This window comes from Podarcis melisellensis (genome assembly GCF_964234715.1).
Source record: "Podarcis melisellensis genome assembly, chromosome: 2".
Lineage (NCBI taxonomy): Eukaryota > Metazoa > Chordata > Lepidosauria > Squamata > Lacertidae > Podarcis > Podarcis melisellensis.
In genome coordinates, this window is record NC_138529.1 from 47,894,411 (window position 1) to 47,917,654 (window position 23,244).

Consider the following 23,244-nt stretch of genomic DNA (forward strand, 5'->3'; position numbering starts at 1 on the left):
GGCAACCTTCTTTTTTATGTATCCAGTACAGGACCAAACAACTTGAAGATGGGAGGCATACCAGTGAGCGACAATCTGATTTCTTCCCAGAGCAGTGAATAAATACCTTGTTTGAAAGAGAACAGATTTCCCAGCAAGTGGGGAAAACAAGATTCCAAACCGGAGAGGAAGGCTGGCATAAAAGAACGTTACTAACTCGTATAACTCACTTGTACAATCTATACATCTGCTGCTTTAATCAGTGCACCATAGTAATAAAAATATTTGCTTTTCCATTTCTAACAAGATTATAAAGTCAAGGCATTTTTAGTAATCTTTAGGCCAGTTCCCAGACTCAGCATTCTAGGAACATGGTGGCTCACTAGAACAAGCATCCACCTGCCACTGTGCACAGAACATAATGTGACAGATAATATGCACTTAACCTGATTTATGCAGTCCTTTGCATTTTATTTGCACTTTTTATTAAGTGTATGTGCTGGCTTCTGTATTCCACTGCGCTTATAGGATACCTAAAAGACTGATCTTGTAAATCGGGTGTTTGTTAGCTCATTGAACTGGTAATTCCTATTTAAAATTCCCAATGAAGTTTAAAGGTTGACTGAAATTCTGTTTTTATTAAAGTACAACCTTGAACTGTTGTCATGAAATTGTCTTGCCATATATTACCACCGCACCCCCAAGAATGATAGCTCTTTTGTGTTTTAATTTCACACACACTCCACAAACACGCAAGAAAAAGTTTCTGTATGAAAGAACCTCTTACACCCTTTCTATAGACTATATACTTCCTGCAATTTAGTAATCAAATGTTATATGTGTTCTCTCATTTGCTCTGAATCATCCTTCATGGAATTTCTCCAAATTCCTCAGTATATTGTATAATTCATCTCGTCTTACTGACAAGAGAACTCTACAATTCCTGTATTGCTACTGTGCCAATATAATTGATTTTCTCACCTTTCCGACATGCTTATGCTATACCTTTTTGCTTGTTTCATTGCTCCGAGACAAAAGTACAGCTACATGGTTTTAGTACAATTATTGCATAACATACCCATTTATTTTAAAGAAGTCAATAAATGTATCATCTTGATTTGGGATTACTCAGAAATTTCGACATATTCATTTGCCTATGTATATCCTGGCTACTGTGTAAAAACTGCACTGATTTAATAAACTGTGCCCAGTTTTGGGGCTTCAAGGTAGTTTTAAATTGCTTGTTATAACAGGAAAATGTAAACTTTGATTTGTGTGTTCTGGAAAATATGAATGTCTAAAAGCCCACTTGCTCCTGGTAATTTATATTTTGCTGCAATTGGAACTGAGATGGGGTAGAGTTCAGGATCGATCACTGTTCCCTGGAGCATTTGACCAGCACCAGAAGCAGCAGCAGTCAGTGATAAAGGTCTCCTGCTTAGAGCCTACAGCAACTATAATAATGCCATGATTATATAATGGGAAGGAAATTTGGAAGAAACTACAGAGCTTTCTAAAACAACTGAGCCATATGCCTCTGGCAGAATGCTATCAGCTAATTAGGTCATTTCTAGGAAAGTCAGATTTGTTCCCAAGTTTCTGAAATCTTATCAAAAAGATTGATTTCACAAGAGATATTATGGGACATATCCCAAACAGCTGGTACAGTCTATTCATCCCAAGTGGCTGTGTTGATGAGCATTTCCCCCCAGAAAAGTTAACTGAGAAAGTTTGTATTTTATTGATGAAATACTAATTATGTGCATTGATCTTCATATTGTTTTGACTGGCATTGCAAGTAACAAGCCAACCACTAGAAAAGGCAAACCAGTATGCTGCCCATGGATTAATTTTAAGTAGATGGTTGGTGGCCTTCCTTTGAGTAAATTCACTGGAGCAAAGGAACTCCAACTTGCCATTTGGAGTGGTACCTCGGGTTAAGAACTTAATTCGTTCTGGAGGGCCATTCTTAACCTGAAACTGTTCTTAACTTGAAGCACCACTTGAGCTAATGGGGCCTCCCGCTGCTGCCGTGCCGCCGGAGCACAATTTCTGTTCTCCTCCTGAAGCAAAGTTCTTAACCCGAGGTACTATTTCTGGGTTAGCGGAGTCTGTAACCTGAAGCATATGTAACCCGAGCTACCACTGTACTCATTGTCACTCATAATTCATTGGCTGATCACAGATGACCTGATGATCACAACACCAGGCCCCACAAACACAGCAATCACCCTACCAAAGAATTCAACACATTTGCAATGCTGTCAGGCCACCACTGGGAGCTGGAGGGTCATAGATTCCCCACCCTGGGCTCTTGTTTCATCCTCATTATGTACTGTCTCGCTGAAATGCTGGAAGATTTCTGACTGTGGTATTTCCCTTTCATATTTTGCTATAAAAGACAGGAATCACAAAAATGAAACTCTACAGCAACAAATTCAGATACGATGGGGTACAAATAACCAGAAACCTTAACAAACTATACCTCCACAACTACAACATCATGTGGCGAGAAAATAACAAAGACCTGAGGAAATGGAACAACACCAACTTCACCCTCTCAGACAAAATAGCCATGATACCCCGGCCAAATTAACCTACATATTCCAAGCCCTGCCAATTTGGATTGCCTCAACCCAACTCTATAAATGACAGGAAAAAACCAAACTTGTTTATTTTCTCACACAAAAAGCCAAGAATAAGCCCCAAATACCTGCATCTCCCTTCCTCTGGGTCACAGCATACATTCCTTCAAAACAAAGGAAAATCCCCACACTAAACAGGTTCACACAGTCCATGCTCATAGCATGGAACGAAAAAGTAGGAAAACTATCCCCACTAACCCCCCTGGCATTACGCAGCCCAAAACGTCTAAATAAAAACGCAGCCAAAGACTTACACCGCCTAACAAACATCTACAAAAATACTGTATTTTTCGCACCATAGGATGCACTTTTTCCCTCCTAAAAAGCAAGGGAAATGTGTGCGTCCTATGGAGCGAATGCAGGGGGGAGACGGGCGGGAAAAGCCCCCAAGAGCCGCAGACAAGCTCTGTGCGCTCTTGTGGGCTTTTCCACAGGAGGGAGAAGGGACTGACTGGCCGCATCAGTCCCTTCTCCCACCTCGTAGAAAAGCCCACAGGAGCCACGCACCCTTTAAAGAGTGTGCAGCTTCTGCGGGCTTTTGCGAGAGGTGAGGGCATCCCCCCACCTCCAAGGAAAGCCAGGAGAAGACGTGCAGCCCTTTTAAAGAGCGCGCGGCTTCTGCCGGTTTTGTGGGAGGTGGGGGAATTTCCCCACCTCCTAGAAAAGCCAGCAGAAGCCGCTCAGCCCCTTTAAAGAGTGCATGGCTTCTGCAGGCTTCCAGCAAAAGCAGGGAGAAGGTCTGGGAGAAGCACACAGGCTGCACGCTTCTGTCCCCTTCTCCCCAAAATGTGGGCTTTTGCAGGAGGTAGAGGAATTCCCACAAAAGTTTACTACCTCCTCTTCCCCATGCTGTCCCTCTCCACCTCTCTTCTCCCCCAACCTTATACCGACTACAACATTAATGTCTCACATTGAATATAACTGATCTGTAGAAAGGACTTTATGATCTGAAAACAGAGGTGGTGTATGTACTTTTGTAAAAAAACACACACCAAAAAAACCTTTAATAAAAACAATTTAAAAAACAATAATTCCTTGGCTGATCTGCTGGTGACTATTCTCAAATATATGTGTGTGCTGCTATATATGAGCCAGAGGAACTAAGCAAATCAAAATTATTTGTGCAGACATACCCAACTCTTCTAATGCTGGTCTTAAAAACAATATAAAAACTCAACTATGAGTTGTTAATAATAATAATGATCATGCTTATTTTTATACAGCGTACGTACACTTACTAGGAATCAATGATCCTGGAATATATTAAAGTATTTGTGTCCACTAAGTATCAATACAGAAAAACAGTTCTACAGCCTTTGCTGCTAACATCACATTTCTCATTTGCATGTGAATTATGATCTCATGCTCACCGTCTGTTACAGAAAATAACACAGAGACAGTTTTGACACCAAGGGTGAATCATTCTAACACTATGAAGTGGAGAATGAATAAGTTAATCCTTTTCCATCAATCAAATTTGGTAAGCCCTATTCATTGCTTAATTGTTTAATATACAAGCTTTTCAAGTGTCTGAACAAGCTATAATATAATGTTATAGACTGTCTTGGTTGTCTCTTACGGCAGACCCAGGTCACTGAGCCTGAGTTTCTACAGCTGCTGCCCTCCGTGAACCACCATTAGCAGGATTGGCAGCAACAGCAGCAGATAAGTTCTATGCCACTATACAAATACACTTACACTTACAAATACAGTGGTACCTCGGGTTACATACGCTTCAGGTTACATACGTTTCAGGTTACAGACTCCACTAACCCAGAAATATTTCTTCAGGTTAAGAACTTTGCTTCAGGATGAGAACAGAAATTGTGCTCCGGCGGTGTGGCAGCAGCAGGAGGCCTGATTAGCTAAAGTGGTGCTTCAGGTTAAGAACAGTTTCAGGTTAAGAACGGACCTCCGGAACAAATTAAGTACTTAACCCGAGGTACCACTGTACACCATACAAATACATTTTCTCTGAAAGGTTTCCACAATTTTGACTACAAGTGTAGATAGTAACTGTGTGGTGTGCCAGCCCTCCTTCAACCTGGGAAATTGTGGTTGTTCTATCAGCCAGCCCCTGTGTTGAGGAAAATATGAACAAATCTCTCTCCTCCAGACTTTTCTACTGATCACGGTGCCTTGAGCCCTGTGAGCACCAGTTTCCTAGCTAGGTTTGGCCCAACAGTCAGTCTGGATGATTTTTTTCTTTCAAAAACCCATCCTAAATTATGTAGCCATGACATTTAATAGACGTTTTATCACCAAACAGCAATGGATTAATGCACGGAAAATGCTCAATTACAGAGACCATCCTGAGAAATCCTTTGAAGTTTTGTCAAATGTTTGGACTTTGTTCAGTGAATGTATTGCTTTTTTTAATCTTGGGCTCACACTTCCTATGGGTGAAAATGGCAGAGTAAAGTAGCACTGCCAGGGCAAACTCACAAGAGATAGCTAGCAAAAGTTTCAGCTAGATGCAGCTAAATGCGACTGAAATCAGTAGAACTCAGTGCTGAATTAAATGTTTACAGGGACTACTTTTTGTAGGGCTGTTGTGTTACAAATGATAAAATGTAATCTGTTTTTCAGGTGAAACATTTTTATGTCGACTTAATTAGAGTGTAAACTTTGCCCGTGACCACAATATATGAAAATTACAAATGAAATATGAAACGTAACACCAAGCCAGCAATTATTGACCAATTTGTTAGAATCACTAAAGTTGGGAAGTAAAAGACTCCTGGTGGTAGGCAAATCCAGGACTCCAAAAAATGAAATTGATATATCAATAAACTCTGCTTTATCGCCAGTCTCCTCATAAAACTTTATATTTGTATAAGCTTAAGGCATCAAACTGCCCTTCCATTCTAATCAAAACTTGATAAATTCCATTTCTGTGACCCAGCTGACAACTTCCTAAAGAATTGTAACATGGGTTGTACCAGAGGTTTTGCAAAGAGCTGGGGAATATACAGGCCCATAGAGTAGGCTCTCCGATTCGGAAGGTGGTTCACACCTTCCACCAAACACAGGTACGAGCGGCCTCTGCAAAAACGATACAAGTGCTTGTGCAAGTGTAAGTGTACTTCTTCGTACAGCTCAAGTACTGTCTACACAGTTACAAACTACACACTCATTCAACACTACATATGAATAACTGCATGTACACAGGTCAGCTACTTGTAAACACAGGAACAAAAAATGTACACTCGTCTGATGCAACATGTGAGCACCCCTTAAATCATCCTGACTTGTGGAGAGCAGTAAAAGTGGGGAGGGGAGACGAGCATGTGTACTCGTCCCTGCCCATCATCCCTGCATGCTAAGTTAACCTGTTTTCCAAGGTGTCTTTTGAAGATCAAGAAACCGTAGGTTTTTGTTTTGAAGGAGCAGAATACAAGTTGATACACCAAACAAGCAATAGTGTATCAGCAGAGGGCGAGGAACTTGCTTATAAACGTCCTACAGCATTCTTCTCCAGGGAATGGAAAAGACAGAAACAGGGATGCCTTTGAGGCCTGGGGGAACAAAGATGGAGGAAAAACCTCCAGCTGCAGCCTGTTGAATATTACCCAAAGACTCTCCATGATGCAGCTGAATTGCAACCTTTCTTCATCTTACTGGCCTGCTAGCCTTCCTAGCCTGTAGGCTAGGATGTTACAAGAAAGGCCTCACTTTCTAAAGTCAATTCTAAGGTGACCCAAAAGGTATGGCTTTGCCCTCCACAAGACTGATAGGAAAATATGTCCACTGCAAGCACTGTATCACCTAGGCTGCATTTACATTGCAGTTTGTTCCATTTCCCTATCTGTTAATTTCCACAGTATATTTGAGCTTTCACACAACGTAAAAGCCACTTTTCCATATTACTTGCAAAGAGATTTTTTTCTGGATTTTTCTGTCCTTTTCCATTCTATGAAATGGAAAAGAGCACTATATTTGCACAAAAATCCACTATAGTTCCAGAAGTGGCTTTTACATTGGATAAGTTATGGTATAATATGGAACTTACAGGGGAAAGTTGTGAAAACTGTCATCTGATTGCACCTAAGGCTGCATTTATTGTGTTACACCAAACAAGCAATAGCTGCATTTATTGTGTTAGTTTTACTTATACTAGTGCTTCTCTCTTGATTTCCAGAAGTGATTTTTACATTATTTGAAAGATTACATAAAATGTGAATACCAACAAGTAAGAAAACGTTGGCAAGATGGAATAAAGTGCTGTCTAAATGCAGCTGTAATGTAGATCTGTTAGCCCAGGCAAAGTAATAGATTTTCCTTACCCTTTCAGAGAATGGCCTGCATGATTGGGGAGCTATATTTACTATGTTGAAGAATAGTGAACCCATGGAGTGGTGGTTTTAAACAATCAGATTAAAGGCAGAGGCTTGGATTCAGAATTCCCATGAGTGGAGTTCTGCTGGAAGAAGAAGGGTGAAGCAAGTTTTGCCAATTCCTCTTCCCCACTGCAGCTCCTTCAAAACCTGTTCTGGAGGATTGGTGACACTTTGGAATGGTGTTGGAGATGAAGGAGAAATAGACAAATATTGTGAGTGTCCTCCAGTTATTGAGCCCTTCCTTGCACAGAAAGGATACTCTGGGTCCAACCCACATGATACACGCATACACAACCAACTTTTGCAGAAATGACAAGCCCATAACAATACAGGAAACACGAGATAAACTAGGGGACACTCCAATGGTGGCTAACCCACCACCAACTACAAGCCTTACTAAACAACCCAGCAACAAAAACAGCAGCTAGCAGGCCACTGACTAGCTTTGAGAAACTCCTCCCAACAACAGAAGGACACAGTAAAGGGGTGGTCTCTACAATATATAAAATACTACTCCAAGACACTACAGACCCCTTTAACACAATTAAAAACCAATGGGAGCAGGAATTAAACCATACCAAATGGTCTAGACTATGGTCTAAACCACCATTCAAATCTATCTCAGCCAAAAGACGAGAAGTTACCCTAAAACATATATACAAATGGTACCTAACACCACAGACGCTAGCAGATATACCCAGGAACTTCATCTAAATGCTGGAGAGGCTGCACCACAATAGGCACATATCTCCACATGTGGTGGCAATCCTTCTGGATATCAGTGCTGCAGGAAATTTCCAAAATAACAAAACAGGTAATAGAAGCAACTCCAGAACACGCCCTATTAAATATCTTCCAGGACAACAACACACACGCACACTACAAGGAATTCATAAGTCACTTACTCTCATGCGGCTAGAAATATCATAACTAGACACTGGAAGGACCTATCAGGAGTAAACATAGACCACTGGTACCAAAATGTATGGGAAACCACAACACTAGAAAACCTAACTAATAAACTCAAACTAGCATGGGGAAAAGCTACGGAGGACACCTTCACCCAAGTGTGGTTCCCCTTTATTACATACTCAGCACAACAGGACAATGACCTATCCGCCCCAACAGCATACAAATCAATATGGCTAACCTGACCCAACAACTTAGCCCGCTTCCCTCACACAAATAAGCCACACCACTATCAACTAAACACAACCAACCAAGCTCGGGAACCCCATACCTCTCGTAATATCAATAAAAATAAATAAATACACAAAGGACATGCCCGTGTGATGCTGACACCCCCCCCCCCACATTAAGAAACTGCAAGGTGTCTATGACAAAAATGTCTCTCACCAAACATAATTGAACTGTGAAAAAGACTATGAATTGAAAGTGGAGACAATAGATGTACCATTCCCTGTTTAGTTTTTTGCTTTGTAACACAAAACCCCCCAATTTTTTTAAGGGAGGGACCTTTTGTATTTCCAAGCGTTCCTCAGTAAATGAGATGCTACTGAATCACAGAATCATAGAACTTCTGGAGTTGGAAGGGCTCCCAAAGGTCATCTAAACCCCCTGCAATGCAGGAATCTCAAGAAGCAGTTTACCAACAAATTTGTTTGTTTGTTGTTTTGAAGTGGTCCTTGTTCCAGGGAAGTCTGAGTTACTAGGCTATTCCTTAGGGGTTGCCAAGGCCTATTTTATGAACTGTGAGCAGCCCATTTCCACCCAAGCTGATCATAATAAGAACCCTGTAACATGTTCACTTGTTCCCCTTTCCCCTCCACGTCAGATTTTCCTTTCCTAAAGTTGTAAGCCTAAGGGCAGGGACTGTTTTTAAAATATTTTAAAATAAGCCACTCTGAGAGTTGTTCTGGCTAAAGAGCTTTGAAAAAAGAACAAATGAAATATAATAACATAAATAAAATATAAAATAATAAAAAAATTCCTTCCAGTAGTACCTTAGAGACCAACTAAGTTAGTTACTGGTATGAGCTTTCGTAGAGGATACTTTTCCGACATTATGTTTCCGTACAGCCTTAGACAGGAGTATGTATGTTCTTTTCTCCAAAATGTAATTTCAGGTTCAGCCTTAAAAGCTGTTACAATTTTCATACATTATGTAGCAACCTTACATATATTTCATTTTTTACTTGCAAGGGAATTGTCTGGATGAATAGTACATGTATCTACTTGCTAATGGACTCATCATCAACAGCAATGCTTTAGGAGCAATTCTGTAGACTTTTCACAAGTGATCCTGAAATTGCTTCTCACATTCCCCATATCTGTAATTTAAAAATAAAACCTGCATTGGCTGGAATGCACATAATGGCTTTTAACTCCATTTGCACTGAACGTCAGTACTGAGATGCGCTTTGTTTCAGCATCACTTAAGAAAGCGTTTGAAGCTGTATATAGTGCTGATTTAGAAACAGATATTGGTGTACTTGTGCAAATGTGTGGAAACATGGTGGGAGCCTTCCCACACTCTAAAACATATAATAGGAGAAGCAGCCGTTTGGCTTGTGTACTTACCTGCACAAGGTTTTGCAGCTCTGAATAGACCAACCATATTTTTTCCAGTGTGCTTCTAACAGCTTTCACAAGAGGGAGCTATTCACCTACAGTAGTCAAAACACACTGAGTCAGTTGAATAAATACTTGAAAACTATGGCAAAACATAAAACCAGTACCTTGTTTTTCACCCTTGTTTTAAATCATTTTATAACTTCATTAGAAGTAAATATTTGAGTAAAAGCAACAAAGAGCTTTATAGCACATTAAACACTAACAAATTTATTATAGCTTAAGCTTTTTGTGGGCTGCAGTCCACTTCATCAGATGCATAAAGTATCCTGAAATGCAGGAACATATATACGTTGCTGGTGTGTGGGTAAGCAGAAGGAAAAGCAATGTAGAAAAGCATGGGTGATGATCATTATTATCACTCACTCTTCAGCCACACTCTAAACCATGTTTACTCAGAAGTAGAACTCTCTCTCTCTGAATGCTCTCAGGTAAGTTGGGCTAGGATTGCAGCCTATGTGTGTTAATTGGTTATCAATGCCAGGATGTCTGTGTTATCAACATTATTTTGTTTTTGTCAGGTGGTGCTGTGGTCTAAACCACCGAGCCTCTTGGGCTTGCCAATCATAAGGTCGGTAATTCGAATCCGTGCAGCAGAGTGAGCTCCTGTTGTTTTGTTCCAGCTCCTGCCAACATTGCAGTTCAACAAAAGCATAGCAGCACAAATAGGCATTGCTGCAGCAGGAGGGTAAACGGCATTTCCATGCGCTCTGGCACTCATCATGATATTCCGTGCACCAGAAGCAGTTTAGTCATGCTGGCCACATGACTGTAGACAAACACTGGCTCCCTCGACCTGAAAGCAGAGATGAGCACCGCATCCCATAGTTGAATTCGACTGGACTTAACCATCCATGGGTCCTTTACCTTTTACCTTTGTGAATTACCAGTTACCTACATAATTGTCACTTTCTCTGTACTTTCTGCATTTTATTGCCCTCTCATTTCTGTGTACAGTCCCTCTACTGACCATATACCTGCAACAAAGGTTGTACTGTATGAATCTGACTAAGTAGTCCACAAAAGCTTATGGCACAATAAATTTGTGAAGTGTTCAACATGTCAAAATACACTTTCTTGCAAGACAATTTCAGATGGTTACTTCTCTGGAGAATATTTTAGTGTTTCTTAAATGCAAACAGCTAAGTTTTAATTAAATGTCAAGCTGCAAAAGAGATGAGGGCTGCTATCCTACACCCACTTACTTATGTGTAAGCCCAATTGAACTCAGAGGGACCTAATTCTGAGTAGGCAGTTAAAGCCTTATGCTGTAGGAGAGCTTAGCAAATTTGACTTGGGTGAAATATTTCTACACAGCTCTTAAGAAGCAGGAAAGTTGAAGCATAGAGCATTCCTGAACATCTATTCAGAAGAAAGTCCCACTGAATCAGCAGTTGGAAGGGGCCCAGCTGTCTGCACAACTCAAAAGTTCAATGGGGATTCATTCCAGGCTTAGAAGGTCTGTGAGGAACCTCCACACAGAGGGGGCAAATGCAGCCTCTCTATTCAGCCCTTAGGACTCTTCCCAGCTGACACTCTTTCTCCTCAGGGCACGCCCTTCACTGGCCCTGTTCCGCAACCACCTCAGGTGCTTTTGCCTGGCTGGAATGTGTCTTTGAACTGTGATAATGCCTCTTGCTTTCTTGAATGGAGGGTGTGTGTGTGTGTGTGTGTGTGTGTGTGTGTGTGTTTGTGTGTGTATAGAAATCTTTGAATTGTTACATTGCTGGAATGCAGCCTGCTGTACAAAGGAAAGAATCACACCTGTTGCTCTACCCACTTTTCGCCTCTGGCTTTGCCCACCTTTAGCATGTGGGCCCCGCAAAGCTTGCTTGTGGCAGAATGCGGCCATCAGGCTGAAAAGGGTCCCCCACCCCTGGAGTATAGGGTTGCAGCCTTGGATACGTCCGGAGACAGCATTTGGCCTAGAACTATGTCTACAATTGCCAGCATGCAATCAGACAAATAAATGGATTGCTATTACTGGTGACTGAAAACGTTAAACTAGGAAAAAGAGAGAGAGATAGAGAATTAAAGTGATAGCAAAATTAACTGATGGTATTTGTTGTTGCTGCTGCTGCTGATTTTAAGGTACTGTCTATGGAAGGAGGGCAGTGATTTCCATCCAGGTGTTCCATTCATTTGTTAAAGCAAAGCAAAGGCTTTGTAAATAAATGGTATTCTATCAAGATGCATTATCAATATGCTGAAGCCAAACCAATACATCCAATTCTCATAAGGTCCAATGAAATTTGCAAGTTACAACACACAATGAAATGCTTGTGTAGGCAGGCTTCTGCTTGCTCTGAAAGGCTTTCTTTTCTCCTTGTCTGGCTGAAACAGCATGAACAGCTCACATACTGAGCTGCCCATGATGAGCTCAACTTCTTTACTATTTGCTTAATACAAATCTGCTATGCAGACTTCCCTCTAATTTTGGGGAGTAGAGGAGGCCTAGCATCTTTCTGCAACATCACAATCCTATATACGCCTCCTTGAATGTAAGCCCCATTAACTTCAATGGGACTTGCTCCCAGATAAATGCATCTAGGATTGCTACCCAAGTTCTCCCTGGTGCAGCGCACGCCACTTGCCTTTGTACATTGTAGCCTTAAATTATTGAACAAATTGCCAACAGCACAAACCACTTGGACTCTGCTTTGATATCTAAAACTTTAGAACAGTAGGCTTAATAATACCTTGGAGGTGGGTTCAATTCTTTTCTTCCTTTGCCCCAGCTGTGGATTCTTTACAAAGTCTGCATATGGAAAACACCCATGTCAGTATATTTTAGGTATAAATAAGGACACGCTGCCCCAGGGAGCAACCCATTTAGAAGCTAATCATCAAAGCCTACTTGTGGCTGAACTTTCACTTACATGAAAAAGAGCCTTTAAAAGGCTTTCACCTGTCTGTAGTTCAAGTGAACTAGCAACCTTCTCCGGGTGTTTTCTAGCTGCATTTTCAAATCAGCAAAGTCCCTTCCTTCCAACCATAGTGGCTTCTCTTGTTATAGACAGAAAAGATTAGTAACTTGTGAATCTGATTCTCCTGAACAGTTTTTATGCAAACACTGAGCCCAGAAAGGATTGCATTCATATTATTCCCGATAGTAAATGCAAATAAAGCAAATGGCCAGATTAACTGGAGGTTTGCTCAGTACCTTTTGAAAGGTGCTAGAATCCTCAGCAACTAGCTGATCTGCCTAATCAGAAGATTCACACAGTACTGGACCGGACCACTTTTGAACAGATGTGAGGAGCTGCATGGCTGAATGTTCCGCCTGTATCAATATGTACATGAAGAAATAGCTCTCCCTTTTCATGCAGCCTTCTCCCTCATGCTGGCTTTGACCATGGGGAAGATTTCAATCATGCACTCACCACATGCATTCCAAACATATGCAGTGCCAAGAGAGCTGTGCTAAGTGATTCCTCTGGATCTGTATATTGCTATGGAAGAAAGTTGCAGAGCAAGGACTTTTCAGGATGATAGCTGGGAAGAGCATCGTTCATATTTATGTGGCATTTCCAAAATGACTATTAGAAAAATACCCACTGGCGAGTTTATTAATATCTGCACTCAAGGTTGCCACCTCCCTTCCTAACAGATTCCTGCACCTTCAACAGCTGAACAGCACTGAGAAGCTCAGCAGGTATAGCCACATACATAATCAAGAAGCACCTACTGAATTCAGAATAATGTTCATTGGTACAAACTATGTTTTCTAGTCCATCAGGTGTGCTTTTCTGTGAAATGACTGTTTTCTTTGTGGGGGACCCTGTGCTGTTTTGTGATCTCATAGGGCATTTAACATTTAAGATACTTGAATTATTTCCTGGATTAAATTATGAGATGGCTTTAAAATATGTGTATGGGTAATGAAAGAATTAAGTCTAGCTGGAAAGAGTTTTGTTCTTATCTGGTTCCTTCTTTCATGGGCATTTCACACCTCTGGTTTGTCTTGTATTGTTGCATTTCTAGGACAATTTATATATTTTCTGCATTGGGATGGAAACTTTGCCCACCTTCTTAAAGCTTGGCAACCCTCAAGTGGGAAGGAACTGCATCATAGCCCCACCCATGTAGTTCCTGCATACAAACTTTTCTAGAGAAACATGGAAGAAGCTAATGACTTGGCAATTTGTTTTAAAAAATCAAGGTTTATTGAAGTATTTTAAACCAATATTCCAAAGACTGTAAATTCCCCAGGATTCAGGAAAGAAGAGACTTGGTTATACTAAATAAATGATTTGCATTGTGGTAAATTATTTGCAATATAATGATGCAGTTTTAACATTGAGGCAACAATTTCTACCACAATCACAAAAAAGAGGCATGAAATTTTACAGGCAGAAATAAGTACACACACACACACACACAGAGAGAGAGAGAGAGAGAGAGAGAGAGAGAGAGAGAGAGAGAGAGAGAGAGCGCAATGTTCTGGTTGGTTTTTAATATAACAAAGAACAATGTACAATTTCTTTCCAATAATTAGACAAGTTACATTCCAAACTCCCTGCTACCCCATTTGTTTACCTCTAGCTTCTATAATTCCTTACAAACATATTTTAATTTTAAAGTGAAAGGGTTGTTACTTCTGTCTGGGAGTGAGGTAGTTCTTGTATGTCAAGCAGAAATTCAACTGGTAGTGCTTTCCCCAGCATGTGAAGAACAGGGGGTAGGCAGACTTCAGGCTTTTAGAGTCCACTTTGTTTTCTACTATAACCTTCAGATCTGCCAGGAGTGAGGTACAAAAGACATATTCTTAGGAGTCAAGAATTCCAAGCCCAATAGTTTGTCTTGACTACCAGAAATGAAAAGAGTCCACAGTCCTTCGAGACACAAAATCCAGTACTGGCTATCCAAAAATATATTCATTAAAGTAGTATGATACACAGCTTATCTACTGTAAACTACCCACAAATCTATCCTCAAATCCCTTATGCCTAACCCAAGAGAAGACAAAATAAAAGGGAAAACTTCACCCCTTGAATTTCTGTTTAACAGAGCTTTTAAAGGTACAATAATCCTGTCTGAGAGATAAAACTGTAGCAAGCCTATTCTTAGGTTCCCAAGATATTTAGCAATGGATTTTTTAAAATCCTTTATTTCCTTCTGCCTAAAGACAGCTCATTAGCAGCACGCTGGTAAAATATTTTCTGTCTCTAACCTCTGGCTTACCTTGGAGTAAACCCCACTGAAGCCAGTGGGAATCGCTTCTTAGTTGAGCAACACAGGATTGTGCTGTTAGCAAGATACATTTTCCTTACCAAATGCACTGTTTCCATAAGAAATGTGAAAGGCTTACAGTGTGATTCTAAGAGCATTTGCTTACGTAGTCCATAGTGTGTGTGCAGGACAGAAGCCCTCATAGTTTAAAATATGGATATTCCTAAACAGGGAAATCATAAATATTCCTAAATTGCAGATCTCTTTGGTAGTTTAAGAGTATTAACAACAGAATATACACATTTGCTTGTCTCTGCATTCCCTATTGTGTTCTACTTGCATTTGAGGAAGACTATCTCTCTCATTGCATCAACTTACATGCAAGTGATTTTCAGGTTTCTTCATGTCAATCATACTAGTGGAAAATTCCTCCATTCATTTAAAAAGATAAACAGTTGTAACTTTCAAATTTGGTTAATACGACATCTATTACTGGCTTGGGCTGTCAGCATTCCAAAAAAGGGATATCACCCTGATCTCCAGCCTATCAGGATGCACTAGGCTGAGCCTTGGAAGGGAAACCTAAACATTACAGGTGTATAAGTACCAGAGCTAGCCAGCACAGATGATGCACCTGTCTCAGGAAAAGGAGTAACACAGGTGTGTTGAAACTTGGTCAACTGCCAGAGCTAGATTATGAGCTCATTTGATCCACAGATACATTCACCACACCGCTGCAGCCCGCAATTTCCTAACATTGGGCAGGAACCTCCTGAAATGAACATCTACTATGAAAATTTCTTTCATCCACAGAATATTCCTAGTCCACAGAGGCCTACAAACTTCGAAACAGGGGACTACAATGCTACACCCAACCCTTACTTGTGGTTAAATGGACCTTCCATTAACAGTCCACCTTACCTACCGGGAACCAACGGCAGCCCATACATCCCACCAGCCTATGGGATGCAAAGGCAGCTCTTGCCTAACATGCACGGCTTGGCAGGGAATGAAATGGGCTGGCTCCCAATGCCTTCTCAAGAAGAGCTGATGAAGCTGGTCAGACCACCTTATTCCTATTCTGCGCTCATTGCCATGGCCATCCACGGAGCCCCGGACAAGAGACTGACCCTCAGTCAAATCTACCAGTATGTCGCTGACAACTTCCCATTCTACAACAAAAGCAAAGCCGGTTGGCAGAATTCCATACGGCACAACTTGTCTCTCAATGACTGCTTCAAGAAGGTGCCCCGGGATGAAGATGACCCAGGTAAGAAGACTTTTTAATAATAATTTCACCCCTCAGCCTCCCTTAAGAGGACAATCACCCATAAGTTCCCCAAAGTATCTAGTAGGCTAAATGTGATTCTGATCCAGTTTCCAGCAAAGCACAGGCAGAGTCCTATGAACCTTTGAATGGTAGCTATGCTATTTGTCCTCTCCTTCGCCAGACTTGATAATCCTAAATTGCTCCCTAATACCTGTTTGTTTGGTTACCACCAGGGAAATAAAGTTATTGGGGTGCCAGGGTGTGTCTAAAATAATTTTTTTTGTAAGATTCTACAATCCCTATTTTCTATAGGCTCCCTCCCTTCCAAACTGCCATTCATAGCAGCAATTGAATACCCTTAGTAAGTTTGTCAACTTCTTCATTAACCCTTGATCCTATGACTTTAATAGTAGGTTGATTCAAAGACATTGGCAAGTGATAATCTTTCCCATGCTGTGAAATTCTTTCCTTGTTGATTAAAGATCACACAAGCAACCAGGGCTGTTTTTGGGGGGTGGGGGTGTCTGGTTCATAGGTGGCCTAGAATTCATTAGTTCCTTTGTCTTGATTATAAAAACACTTGAGCTGTTTTTTTAAGGAACTCACTTTCAGGGCTGGTTTCTTGTTGGGTGTTACTGGGGGACACAATCACTCTGCCTGCTTGCTGTCTTGCCTGAGGGCAAATAGTGCCTTGTCTCAGTAAAATCTGCTGATGTTAATGAAGGGTTTGTAAAGTGTTTTTGGTGGTGGGGGCAGGGAGTGGAGTGGGCTATTAGGACTGAAATACCAAGTTGCACTGAAGTAAAAGTTCAGCTTCAGTTTACCTAAAGCCTGGACAGGGGCTGGCTATAAGGATCTGGACAGATTTGAATACAAGCAGAGAGTCTCTGTCTTTCTTAAAGGGTGTTTCCCAATGTGTTGCTTTTTCTGAATCCAAGCCAGAATAAGCCCTGAGAACCATCTCTTTGTTGGCTGTGATTTATATTTACATTCTGCTGCTCTTGTTCTAACAGGGAAGGGCAATTACTGGACTCTGGATCCGAACTGTGAGAAGATGTTTGACAATGGAAACTTTCGGCGGAAGAGGAAGAAGAAGTCTGACTGCAGCGCCAGCACAGCGTCTCTTGCTTCTGACAAATCGGAGGACAGCGCCTTAACTGGCAGCCCCAAGGCGGCAGCAGAGCACCAAGACCTGCTGGAGAACTCATCTTCTGGAGCAGAGAGCTCCCCTGAAAAGAGATCTCCACCACCGTCTTCCACCACTCCCTGCCTCAACAACTTCCTGTCCAGCATGACAGCTTATGTGAATGGGTCCAATTCAGTCAGCCGCTCAGTGGCCCTAGGACTTGGCACCGATGCTGGTGACAAAATGGGACAGAACATGGTAGGCTTCAACTCATACACCCCTCTTGCCAACATCTCCAGCCATGGCAGCGGAGAGCCATGGTCCAATTCCATGTCCTCTGGTCATCTTGGCTATGGCAGCTCAGTTCTCAACCAGTTCAACAGCAGCTTTTACAACAGCCTCGCTGCAAATAATACTCTATATTCCAGAGAGGGAACTGAGGTGTAAACAGAGGGAGGTCTTGTGGAAAGAGGGGAAAGTGTAAGGATACAGGGAGAGAAAATATTGTCGGGAAAGGTGCTTCACGTTAGCCCCCTCACTTTTTTCAATTTATGTTAAGATACACCAGAAAGGCATCTCTGTCATGGCCAATGTTTTCAGGTAGTGGTATTCATAGGCCACAGAGGCTTCAAGCTGCACTGTATAGCCATGACCAACAGCAGACTTCCGCTTGTCTTAGGATCTGTACAGGACAGCATATCATTTTAAACTCCATAGTAATCACTGCTTCAATACTTTCTGACATTAAAACAGAATGGAATCATCACTTTACACCTAAGACTGCCTTGGAAAAGCGACTCTTCTTTGCTCACCATACAAAGGGGGGGGGGGGATGACTAAAGCTTCATGAAATGGTCTTGATTCTGCTTTCGTGCTTAACTGAAAACAAGGCCTGGTTTGGTCATTGGCAAGTAATTTTTAATCTCATTGATTTTCAATTGGAGAGTTGATGCTTCTCAGCTAAAACCAATGGGATTTAAAAGAACTTAACATTGACCAGATCATGTCCATGAGATCTGCTACTTTCTTCAAAATATGCACATGCATTCTGATGGTTCTGTGAAACATGATATAACAACACTTAAGGGGGGGTGTAACAAAGGGTAGGAAGTACTAGAAACCTCTGTTCCTTCTTAATAAAATCCATATTTAAAAGCCTGGCCTTTAATCTTTTATGTTTACAGGTGTGAGGGTAAAAAGATTTCGGAACAGGAATTGATAGTTTGGGTCTGTTTCAAAACCCATTACTATTACTGGTATTTAAAAATAAATAAATCTAAAACTCAGTTTGAAGTCATGCTAGTCCAGGTAGCCAACCTGACATAGAAGTTGTCACTGATAATTTTGTTAGAATGGTGTTTGGGTGGAAAGGTAAAATTTCTATGTACTCGCCAAGTTTCAACACTGCTATTTTATGAGAACCTAAGAATCTTTCATGTTGGTTGCTACTGCATTTTCCAAGGGGGGGAAAGAAGCCTTTTTATTTTACAGTTCTTAAACAATCTCTGTCCACGGTATTAACACAAATGGGGCATTCTTTTATTTCTTTTTTTTAACCTGAAGGTTAATTTATGTACACCTTTCTTATACAATACTGTAAAGCATAAACTTGGGGCAGTTTTGCAGTGCAATCCTATACATGTCTACTCAGACGTAAGTCACATTAAGTTCAATGGGCTTTACTCCGAGATAAGTGGGTAAAGGATTGCAGCCCTAACAAATGCTCTCTGGCAAGGTTGCTAAGGGGACCTTTATGTATTATGACGACAAAGAAAACACTGTCGCTTGATATTTTTATTCTGCATATTTTGGTTACAGTTGCAGAGAAGTATTTTTTAATAAAATATTTGTTTGTAAAAACTGTGTGCGTATTGTACTTGAAGTTGACAGTAAGTGCCAAAACAAATAAGATGACAATGGATTATTGTGATGTTCTTCTGACAACAGCTCAAGATCTGGAGATTTAACTTGTACTTAACTTGCAGGCTGGTGGGAAACTAGCACAACAAATTCTCATTCAAAGGGCCAAACAGGGCAACATTTGCTTGCTGGCTCTTTAATATCAGTGAGCTACATGCCCTGATCACAAAATAACACCTACAAAGCAGGACACAAATGTCAAATGGGTCAGCTATAGTTATCGCATACCACTTCCCAAACTTAAAGGCCAGTATTAAGTTGCATACAAAAGAGTGACACAAATTGCCTAACTAGTGAAAGAGGGAAATACATAATAATGATCCAGCTAAATTAAATTAGTCCTGATTACAATGGCACACAGCCAACCGCATGGCCTTCCACTGGAGTAAGATTTGACTGCACCATGCTCAAAATCTGTCTCTGGGCGAAGGATGTTGTCATGTCTGTTTATGAGTAAATATGTGTTTTATGCAATATAGTAGTAGTAGTAATAATAATAATAATAAATAATAATTTACTATTTATACCCCACCCATCTGGCTGGGTTTCCCCAGCCACTCTGGGCAGCTTCCAACAAAATATTAAAATACAGTAGTCCATCAAACATTAAAAGCTTCCCTAAACAGGGCTACCTTCAGATGTCTTCTCCCAGACACCTGGGAGCGCTTTGCACAAGCGGAACTTCCACTTTGTGCACAAGCAGAAGCCATTCTGCTTGCTGACTTATTTAGCTGAGTACTGCCTGTCTGGTGGAATACTGACTTAACTTGCTGCAGACAAAGACTCCCTCCCAGCCACAGAAAGCTTTTTGATCCAGCAGAGGGATCCCACTGGAGTAGAAAGGAGAGGCTGACAAGACTGTTGGCAATCTCCTTCCCCCTGCAGCCCCCAGCACAAGCTCCCACCCCTGGTCCAGTAGGTTCCCCAGCCCTCTGGAACAATGGCAGAGTGTTGCTTGAGGCTACAGAGGGAAGGGGAATGATCAAAAAACAGCCTCCACTCCCTCAGCCACTGGGAGCAAAGTCTAAACCCTGTCCATTATGTAAATGAGTTGGTCTACTGTAAGTTGCCTTGAACACTCTGAGAAGCTGGGGGTTTATTACAGTCCTGCCTGAGAGTGCTTGGGTGGGTGGGGAACAATAACTTTAGTCAACTATTTACATAAAGCGTAAAGTGTGAACGTGCATTAATCCACATGTCTGAAAAATGAAAGCATGCAGAAAGGAAACGTGAATGTTTTATGCAACAGAAGCAGTAAAAAAAATCCCTGCCGTACTGCTTAAGACTAAATGCTTTTCCCACTTGAAATCTCCACCTAAGATTTTCCATCTGCCAAATCAAAGCACTTACATGACTCCTGGGTTTGGGTATGGAGTGATCTGGGGACAGAATGGCTATCCTGCATCACTTTACCCCCATGTCCCTGGTAGACTGATATCCTGCTGAGTGTTAGCTCCAATGGTCCCTTTTAAGGCTGCATATGCAACCTACATTTAAAGCACATTTCCCCCCCTCACAGAATCCTGGGAACTGCAATTTGTTAAGGAGGCTGGCAATTGTAGCTCTGGGGAGACAGTGGGATGTGCTTTTAATGTAGGGTGTGTACAGGAAATGGCAGCTGAGAACTCTCTCATGTGGCCTCAGATTTTCCTGCGTGCTTTGTGGAAATTAAGATTGGCAGCAAGCCTTTGCTGGTTTTGGGGAGGGGGTCTGGTGGATGACTGACCCAGCCATATGCTGGAGCTGGCCTTGATCATGCTCATGCACATGCTCAGCTCAGAGCCTAGTGGGAAAGCCACCAGTGGTCCAGAACTACCAAAGCCAGGGCAGGGAGCGGTGAAATGGGCCTGCATGGAGTTCCATGGTCTTCTGCAGTAGTTTGTTTTCTCTGCCAATCTGCTTGTGCAAGGATGTGAGTACTGGAGTGGAGCATAAAAAAGAGAACAACCTAGAAGATGAACAAGTGCTCTGGAGAGCTCACCAACCTGCAGTGCCCTTTTCCTGCTGCCCTTCTAGGCAATGTGAAAAGTATTGCCATGAATCCTACCATGAGGGGCACGGTAAATAATGTGTGCCCGAATGGTCCATGAAATCAACCATCACTATTGACTAAACGACTAAACAACAACAACTGCTCTAAACAGCAGGAAGAACTTTCTGACAGAAAGAGCTGTTCGGCAGTGGAATGGTCTCCCTCAGGAGGCTGTGGGCTCCCCTTCATTGGAGGATTTTAAGCAGAGGTTGGATAGCCATCTGTCATGGGTGCTTTAGTTACGATTCCTGCATTGCAGGGGGTTGGACTAGATGACCCTCTGGGTCCCTTCCAACTCTACAATACTATGATTCTGGAAAGGAGAGGAATATGGTGGCATCAGTTCTTCTGCCCTCAGGGGCACAGAAGCACCTCTGAGAAAGATGATCTAGGTAATAGTTCATATTGCCTCAGTCAAATATTCCCGAACATTTTTTTACATACCATCATAATAACATGCTCAAATTGTGCATGAGTGAGTTTTGATATATGTATTCACAGATGGTAAAGGGTAACCCAAGGTGGGTAAGGTGAAGGTGCATTGTAGCTAATGGAATAAGGTATAAATCTCTAGATTTACTTTCTAGATAGCACTTCTAATTTACATTTTTAAAACAAGTTCTGCTCGGTCTTAGAATTGTACAGCTGGGAGGGATCCTGAGGGTCATCTAGTCCAACCCCCTGCAATATAGGACTCCAGCCCACATAAACTGCTGTGTGAATGCAGCCTCAGATAGTGCTTAGTCAACACATTCTTAGAGGGTTATAAAGCATATGCAGAACTACTTTGTTACTGACCCTCTAAACTAATCCCTAGTTTTTGTTTGACTTGTATGTCATGACCTTCCAGCTTCAACTAATCCAACACACACAGGTGTTGGGTATTGGCAGGTGTTGAGCAGTCAAGGTCTATGTACCCTTTCACCTCTCTTTTTAGGCTGAGGAGGAGGAAGTCTCTAAGCAAGTAGGAAAGATCACCAGGAAGCATTATGTCAAGGAAGGTTGTCAGGCGAAGAAATCTTTTCCACTTGAATCTGTGCACAAACTAATTGGCACACTATCCTCCTCCCTGCAAGAACCTGTCACGTCAAGCAAATGTACAGAAGGTACATGTTCAAATGAGCTCTCATGGAATATTCAGAACAAGTGATTTCCATGCCAACAGTTTAGGACTTGGACAGCTTTCATTAGGTTTGGTGTATTGTTTTGAAATGCTCAGGTTGATATACAATACCTGAAGACTTAAATCAGGGCTGTGGATCTCCCTGTTGGACTCTCAAGTCCCATCATCTCATTGGCCATGCTAGCTGCGGCTGATGGGAGATGGAGTCCAGCAACAACTGGAGGGCCACAGGTTTCCCATCCCAGATGTGTGCTTTTACAGCTCTGCCCTTCTTGGTAGCCTGCTAATATGCTTCTAAACAAATCTGGAACCTTTTCATTTTAAGCATACAGTAATTATTATGGCAAAGGCTGTATATTGCTATATTGTTCCAAAGGATTTACTAGAATACATGCTCATTTATCTGCTGAGAATATTGGGACCCGTAAGGGCTCCAGTGCTCTCTCCTGTTCACAGAGGCAAACATGAAACATTTAATAACCTTGATCTTGGTCTGGAAGCTGCAACTGGTGCAAGATGCTTGACTTCTCACTGGGGTAACTGTTTACCCAACTGTTTAAAGAATGGCACTGACTGCCCGTTAGCTCAAGGGGCTAGTTTTGGTATATAAAGCCCTATACAGCTTGGGACTAGGATACCTGAAATATCACCTCACCCCTTATATTCCCAATCAAATCACTATGCTCTGTAGTTGAGGACCCCATGCAGGTACCATCTTTTCAGGAAGTCCATTCCTCACAAACTATGGAACTCGCTGCTACAAGATGTGGTGATAAGCCACTTGCTTAGATGGTCTGCAAGGGGATTAGACAAATACATGGAAGATAGATCTATCATTGGACATTAGGCATGGTGGCTAAATGGTTCAGATGCAGCAGGGCACTAAATTACAGTTACTATAGTGAGAAGGCTAGTGCCCTTGGGTTCTCATTGCAGCCTTTCTTGAGGTACCTGGTTAGTTTCTGTGGGAAAACAGGATGCTGCCCTAGATGGACCTTTGGTCTGAACCGGCAGGGCTCTTCTTATGTACTTGAGGGACAAATAT

At 41.7% G+C, this 23,244-nt stretch overlaps 2 protein-coding genes and 1 long non-coding RNA gene across 17 annotated transcripts in view; 2 read left to right on the forward strand and 1 right to left on the reverse strand.

The window, feature by feature from the left end:
• The window catches only part of DOCK2 (dedicator of cytokinesis 2), a 252,567-nt gene extending 251,351 nt beyond the window's left edge, over window positions 1–1,216 (forward strand). For all 5 annotated transcript variants that reach the window (XM_081899107.1, XM_081899111.1, XM_081899110.1 and 2 more), the window contains one exon: window positions 27–1,216. In XM_081899107.1, coding sequence (XP_081755233.1) covers window positions 27–98 — 72 coding nt within the window. In that variant the 3' untranslated portion in view covers window positions 99–1,216. The remainder of the gene's footprint in view (window positions 1–26) is intronic.
• Window positions 1–23,244, reverse strand: part of LOC309363129 — a 40,119-nt gene that overhangs the window by 12,368 nt on the left and 4,507 nt on the right. For 9 of the 11 annotated variants that reach the window (XR_014165237.1, XR_014165238.1, XR_014165239.1 and 6 more), the window contains exons 2-3: window positions 12,256–12,314; window positions 9,506–9,591 (exon numbers count right to left, since the gene is read on the reverse strand). This is a non-coding gene — a long non-coding RNA (uncharacterized lncRNA). The remainder of the gene's footprint in view (window positions 1–9,505; window positions 9,592–12,255; window positions 12,315–23,244) is intronic. The other 2 variants (XR_014165241.1, XR_014165243.1) reach the window with 1 other exon arrangement.
• FOXI1 (forkhead box I1) lies at window positions 15,376–18,941 on the forward strand. Its single transcript, XM_081899977.1, has 2 exons — window positions 15,376–15,998; window positions 17,012–18,941. The coding sequence occupies exons 1-2, from the start codon at window positions 15,425–15,427 to the stop codon at window positions 17,569–17,571; spliced, it is 1,134 nt and encodes a 377-aa protein (XP_081756103.1). The 5' UTR covers window positions 15,376–15,424; the 3' UTR covers window positions 17,572–18,941.